General features: G+C 42.7%; 1 protein-coding gene across 1 annotated transcript; it reads right to left on the bottom strand.

The window, feature by feature from the left end:
- Window positions 1-3,893: 3,893 nt before the first annotated feature.
- Window positions 3,894-4,838, bottom strand: LOC109968080 (olfactory receptor 6K3-like). Its single transcript, XM_020614089.1, has one exon. It carries the CDS (start codon window positions 4,836-4,838, stop codon window positions 3,894-3,896), a length of 945 nt encoding a protein of 314 aa, XP_020469745.1.
- Between the last annotated feature and the right edge of the window lie 2,466 nt (window positions 4,839-7,304).

Consider the following 7,304-nt stretch of genomic DNA (forward strand, 5'->3'; position numbering starts at 1 on the left):
GAGCCAGGGTCTGTTGGAGGTTTCTTCCGTTAAAGGGAGTTTTTCCTCCCCACTGTTGCCAAGTGCTTGCTCAAGGGGGGTTTGTTGGGTTTTCCCTTTGTAATAATAGTGATAACAGTAAGGTCTAGACCTTACTTTGTAAAGTGTCCTGAGATGACTTTTGTTGTGATTATGGCGCTATACAAATAAAATTTGATTTGATTTAAATATGTTGCTGTAGGCAGTTTGTGTGCATACTATGAAATCTAATCTTGCTGGTGCCAGTGTAGGCAGGTCAACTCCCCAGGAGAAGTCTCAATTTCCACCTCTGACTGAAGGACAAGAGACACTCCTTTGAGGACAGAAACGTTCACATTCTGCCAAGAGAAGACAGACGGTTTGAAACAGAAGTGATGGAATGTATCTATGTCAAACTGGAGCAAACATCAATAAACAGAAGAGGTGGCCTATGATATAACTTATCATCTACTTACAATGCAGTCCTCACATTCTTCCTAAGGTAGGTTAGCACTCACTGACACCTTGATTCTGTTACGGCAAGCCGTACACCAACAGAGCGACAGGACTCACAGAGTATATTTCACAGAGTATTAAAAATGAAAGGCGGTGGCGAGGGCCAGGCACGGAAAAGCGGGAAGGATCTCAGGGCAGCTGGGGCAGCTGTAGCAACTGAACCACTGGAAGGACAACGCGAGGTCAGCGGAGAGGTTTGGCACTGTGTGGGAGAGAGGGAGAGAGTGAGGGAGGACTACAGGCAGATGAGGGGTAGAAGTCTAGAATATCATACAGGGAATTTGCGTAGTGAAGACTGCTGGCCCTGGGCAGAATGGCCGGGCTGACTGGGGAGGCAATCACAGGAGACCGGAGCAGATGAGTAGTGCGGGAGGTCTCAGCAGACGGCAGAGCAGGTCAGTAGTGGTCGAGAAGAACGTGGCAATGTAGGTTCTGGTGCTGAGGCGTGCAGAGTGGGGCTAGTGCCAGCGGTATGCCAGCCCGGGCCAGTAACTCAAACAAAGACAATCCACAGTAACCAGTGCCTGAGAAACACTTCTCCGTTAAGTCAGTTCAGAAACAAAACATTCCACCGTTAAAGCAGTTCAGAAACAAAACATTCCTCCACTAAAGCAGTTCAAAAACAAAAACAGTCCTCCGTTAAAGCAGTTCAGAAACAAAACACATTCCGCTGTTAAAGCAGTTCAGACACAAAAACATTCCTCCGTTACAGCAGTTCTGAAACAAAAACATTCCTCCGTTAAAACAGTTCAGAAACGAAAACATTCCTCCATTAAAGCAGTTCAAAAACAAAAACATTCCTCCGTTAAAGCAGTTCAGAAATGAAACACATTCCTCCATTAAAGCAGTTCAGAAACAAAAACATTCCTCCGTTAAAGCAGTTCAGGGAACAAAAACAGTACATATGGCATACAGGTACTTATCGGAGTGACGCGGTTCAGGCAGGGAACGAGACGAGGATCCAGGATGTGTCACGAGCACGATTGCCAGTCGAAAGATGAAAGATCATCTGGCGACGAGGACACACCAACGCTGTGCTTAAGTACAGTTCTGATAATTGAGAGTCGCCAGCAGCCTCGGTGTTTGCTGTCGAGGTGCCAGGGATGGCCTGATCCACGGATGTAACAGATTCAGGTGATCCTAATAACCCACATGTGACCTGAACAATCCTCAAGGTTTCAACAACTATACAGAGTTTAAATGCCTGGGGATCTCTGTTGTACAGATAACATAGGGTAAGTGTTCATGAGATTGATGGCACAGGGGACGAAACTGTCTTGTGTGTGGCTGTTTTGGCAAACAGTGACCTGTACCAATTTGGGACCAGGATGTAAGGGGTCTGCAGAATCTTCACTGCCCTCTTCTTGACCTGTGAGGTACACAGGTCTTCCATGGAGGACTGCAGCCCTGTCAGCTGAACCAAACCAGAAATCCACTGTCATCACCACTGTTTTGAGTGTGTTCAGCTCCAGGTTGTGGAACCATAGCAAAGGGTCAGCTGTTCAACCTCCTGTCTGTACACAGATGAGACCAGCTATTTCCTGTCTGTCATAAAGCTGGTGATGGTAGCTGTTATTGGTATGTCAGAGGTGGAATGGATGAGAGGTGTGAAGAACTCAAACCTACAATAAAACACATTCAGGTCATCTGCTGGTAGATTATTCAAACGTGGGGGCACAACACAGAGCAGCTCCAACCAAGAACATGACAGTTAGTGTGGTTAATGAGAAGCATGTGATTTTGTTTTCTAGACAGAGAGCACACCCCTATAAATACAGCCCTTTGCATTATTCATCAAAGGGTGCCCAGACCTCAGTGCCTGAACTTTTGCTTACAGGGTTCCTCAGCTGTGGAACTCAATGTGTGATGATCTTGTGCAAAATCAGATTTTTATCTTAAATCATTAGTCTTGTTTTTGTGCAACAGCATTTTCATAATCCATTTCCTTAGTCTCCAACATTTCCCATAGCACCATCAGAGTTTATGTGTTTGGGATGTGAGTGAAACATCTCACCAAATATTGGATGGTGTGGATAACCTTCTCTAATATAGATTGTATTACCAATGTAACAATGTTGCTTGGAATGTCACTGGGAATGTATAGCGCTGACTGCATCACAGTCAGTGACAGACAAGAAGGCTGCAGACTTGAGTTGTTTTATGGAATTCAATTCAATTCAGTTCAGTTTTATTTGTATAGCACCAAAGCACAACAAAAATAATCTGAGGGCACTTTAAGGTCTAGACCTTCCAGTATTACAGAGGAAAATTCAATAAATGGCATGATTCTGGCCCACTGCTTCCAGTCTCATGCTTTTATTTTGACACTACTTCCTGTTACAGTCTCATGTCAGCTACAGACTCTTTACCATAATCAGTGACAACTGTTTGCACATGTTTTCGCCCCTTTATAGGCAGCTTCCTCCCACCAGGAAGCTGCCAGATTGTTCTAACTCATATTAAGACTCTCCAGCGTTTTTTTCTAGTGCCTGTTATTCCAGCTCTGACCCCGGATTGCCTTGTAACCACCGGGTACTGCCTAACCCTTCTGATTCTGTTTGGATTCTATGCACCAACTTATGGACTTCCCCTTCTGACCATTCTTCTCGTGGATACCTTGGATGTGTGAGTTTGCTGGCTCTGACCCTGGACAGGATTATTGACCTGAGAGAGTTACATGTTGAATCAGACTCCTGTTGTTTACTGTGTTTCTGTCCAGTGCTCTGATTAAAAAAACTGTGTTATCTTATCTTCATCTGGCCTTATAATTGAGTTCACCTCAGACATTATTGGCATCTTTACTCACCAATTCTGACAACAAATCCCCCTTGAGCAAGAACTTGGCTACAGTGGGGAGGAAAAACTACCTTTAATGGAAGAAACCTCGGTTAGAGGGAGGAACAGCGGTTAGCATCACTTCACAGCAAGAAGGTTCTGGGTTCAAGCCCAGGCCAACCCAGTGTCTTCCTGTGTGGAGTCTGCATGTTCTCCCTGTGCCTGTGTGGGTTCTCTTTGGGTAATCTGGGTTCCTCCCACGGTCCAGAGACATGAAATCCAATGATTCCACTATAAAATCTGTGTTTATGAAGCTCAAAATGTTTCAGTTATTAGTGAAATTGTCATAAATGTATAAATTCAATTATATGTTTATTATTGAGGTCATAGGTAAAAGTGGTGTTTTACTGGACTGCATTATATTTGGTGCAGGGTGTTTTATTTTGAAGTAGCATCTATTTTCTTAATATCTATTCTGATTTGTTTAAAACAAACATGAACAAAATATCTGTAGAAATAAAAACATTGTTACAATATTCTAGAAGAATATAATTTGAATAACAGACTTAAGGCTTCATTAACATGTCTCTGCCTGGGTTGTTGAATTATGAAGAATGAAACCTATTTCCTGCCCTTAGAAATCCAAAAATCACTCCTCTGATCTGAGGCATATTCAGGCCATAAACTAGAGGGTTAATGATGGGAGGAATGATCAGAAACTCCAGAGAAAAAACAGTATCAAAAGTAGTTATTCCATCAACATTATACCAACTCAGTGAAAACTCACAGAATAAAGAGATGCAAAAGTTCCCAAAAGTCACTATGTGAGGCAGGCAGGTCTGTAAGGCCTTTCCTCTGAATTCAGATGAACTTCTCCTGCAGACAAGAAGAATGCGCAGGTAGGTGTACAAGACAGAGGACAGGGGGGTAAAAACTGATATAACAGCAAGAAACTGACTTGCTGTGCTGATCACAGTTGTGTCCACACAAGAGAGCTGAACTACAGAGAAAGTGGTGCAAAAAATGCTGTGCAGTTTGTTTTCACACAAAGGCAAACTGCTGGCCAGATATAAAAAGTAGCTGAACACATACAGAGGGGTCAACACAGCAAGTGTCAAAAGAAGCAACACCATCCTAAATGTCATTTTATTGTGATAGTGTAAAGGCTGGCAAATAGCAACAAACCTATCATAGGCCATAATAGTGAGCAGAGTCAACTCATGTCCAAGATAAGTGTTAGTAATGTACACCTGAAGAAAACAGAATGGACGCGAGATGAAATGAGTGTCAGACAGAAGGTCCATCAGGAACCTGGGGAAGAAGCCGGTCGAGCCGTACAGAGAGTTTAAACACAGAGAGCAGATGAAAATATACATGGGCTGATGCAGAGAGGTCTCCAGGCAGACTGACAGAACAATGACAGCATTAGCAGATATTATACTCATGTAGATCAACAGAGAGAGACTGAAGAAAAGATATCTGAGGGGCCCATAGTCTGCAAACACAGTGAACTGAAAATAGGAGAAAGTCAGGTTGTTGTTGCTCTTCATGTCTGCACAGCAGCAGAGTTGCAAGAAGAGTCAGAACAAATGGAGCAATGGAAGTAAAAATTGAGTTACAGCTGCATGTTTCAGAAGGAACAAACAAGTTCACGTAATTGAAAAGTATACACTCAAAAACTACATAGATGGAAGCACCTAAGAATAATGCACATCCAGTCTGAAAATCCTCATCCACACTTCAATGTCTTCAGCAGTATTTGAGTAAGATCTGTTCAGAATATGTGGCAGTTATGAATGTTCACATATGTAAATACAGCTCTTCAACATCCAGCTTTTAGATTATTTGCAAGACTAAGAAACAGCTCCACTATTCACTGATAGAATCCATAAATCAAACATTCAAAATCTCCAACATGAACTTATTTCAGTCTTTTAAGTGAACATTGTGTTCTTAATAACAAATGTGAGGAACTACATACACCAACCAAATACACAGTGAGTTATAACATCTTGTGATCTGTCAAATAAGGCTATAATATTCAGAAAAGAGTCTATGTCAGTTCATGTACAGTGAGTTCTTAGAGAGATGTGCAGTCTCCTCCCCTGATCTAATTCACACTGAGGCTGTACTGAACCTTTATCATGTTTAGCTGTTACACTGAGAGCAGCCACATGTACTCACAGTGTCAGGTCCGCTCGGCGCGACCTGCCTCTCTTCCACCTCTCTCTTCTCTGTTCTCTCGACCTGCGGGATTCTGCACCTCAGCTGTGTTGCATTCAGTAATTAGCGACTCGTTTGTCGGTGCACACAGCTGGGGTGCATCCTGCTGATTAATCCCTTCCTTATTTAAACCTCTGGCAGATGCTCCGTCATCGCTGGAGCATTGCTTATATCTGCATGTGTTTATGCATGTATTTTTGACACATACATTATTTTCAATGCTGGCAGTTCCTGTGCTGTTGATTTTAGATCAAATGGCTTCTGACTTTTAACCATTTCAATATTAGTAATGTCAGAAAGCACATAACGTATGAGAGAAAAAATCAGTGCCATCAGCAAACAAATCAAATGCAATTAAAAAACCTGTCATGATTCTGTCCCACCTGTTTCCAGTCTCATGCTTTTATTTTGACACAACTTCCTGCTATAGCCTTGTCTCCACTACAGACTTTTTACTTTAATCAGTACTCATTGTTTACACCTGTTTTTACCCTATTATAGGCAGCTTTCCCCCGCTGGAAAGCTGCCAGATTGTTCTAACTCCTGTTCAGACTTTCCAATGTTTTTCTTGGACCTGTTATTCCAGCTCTGATCCCAGCCTGTGTCGCAGCTGCAGCCTCCAGCACGCTCGCCCCTATTCCCAAGTGCGTCGGCCGGCCTGTTTCTGGTCTCATGCTTTTATTTAGACACAACTTCCTGCTATAGCCTTATCTCCACTACAAACTTTTTACTTTAATCGGTACTCATTGTTTTCACCCCATTAGAATTATCTGGCAGCTTTTTAGTGGGGGAAAGCTGCCAGATCGTTCTAACTCCTGTTCAGACTTTCCAGCATTTTTCTTGCCCCTGTTATTCCAGCTCTGACCACGGATTACCTTGTGACCACTGAGTACTGTCTAACCCCTCTGATTCTGACCATGTTTCCTGTGTATCAACCTTTGGACTTCCCTTTTTGACCGTGCTTTTGTGGATCCTTCGGCTGTGTAAGTTTGCTGGCTCTGACCCTGGACTGCATTACTGATCTGAGAATGTGTTTCATGTTTAAGCAGTTTTCTGTATCGTTTTGTTCATTACCAGTGTTCATATTAAAGAGACAGTTTCCGCCTTTACTCGTCTGGCTCTATAATTGAGTTCACCCTCGACTTTATCAGCAGCTTCACATGCCGATCCTGACAAAACCAAGTGCAATGGACTGCAGAAAGAACCATCGACGCCAGCCTGCCCTTCATGGAGGACCTGTACACCTCACGGGTCAAAAGGAGGGCAGACAGGATTTCTGCAGACCCCTCACACCCTGGACACAAAGTATTTGAACTCCTCCCCTGTGGACGGCACTTCAGGTCACTGTACACCAAGACAACAAGGCACTAGGACAGTTTCTTCCATGTGCCTTCACACTGATGAACAGTGAACCCAATACTGTATAACAGAATAGCAGCCCCCAGTGCAATAGGCTGCAAACATAACTGTTGTACATAATAATTTAAAAGCCTGTCTGCACTATGCATATATGTGTATATGTATTTGTAAATAAATTTTTTTCCTGGTGTATTTTTATTTTAAATGCACATATTTTTCCTTTTTTTTTGTAAATTTACAAAAGAACATTAAGAACCTCTGTACCAGAGTCAAATTCTTACTTGGCCAATAAAGCTGATTCTGATTCTGATTTAAAGAGCCCATGCCATACTTGTCTCTGTTTTCTGAAAACGAGGTGCACCTATGTTGTACTACTCTGAAAAAGCAGAATCACAATCAGCCTTATTGGCCAGGTGTGCTGGACATGAGGAAGT

This window comes from Monopterus albus, unplaced genomic scaffold, assembly GCF_001952655.1.
Source record: "Monopterus albus unplaced genomic scaffold, M_albus_1.0 scaffold142.1, whole genome shotgun sequence".
Classification (NCBI taxonomy): Eukaryota; Metazoa; Chordata; class Actinopteri; order Synbranchiformes; family Synbranchidae; genus Monopterus; species Monopterus albus.

Excerpts from the sequence above, each read along its gene's own strand:
- LOC109968080 (XM_020614089.1), bottom strand. The coding sequence starts at position 4,838 with ATGAAGAGCAACAACAACCTGACTTTCTCCTATTTTCAGTTCACTGTG.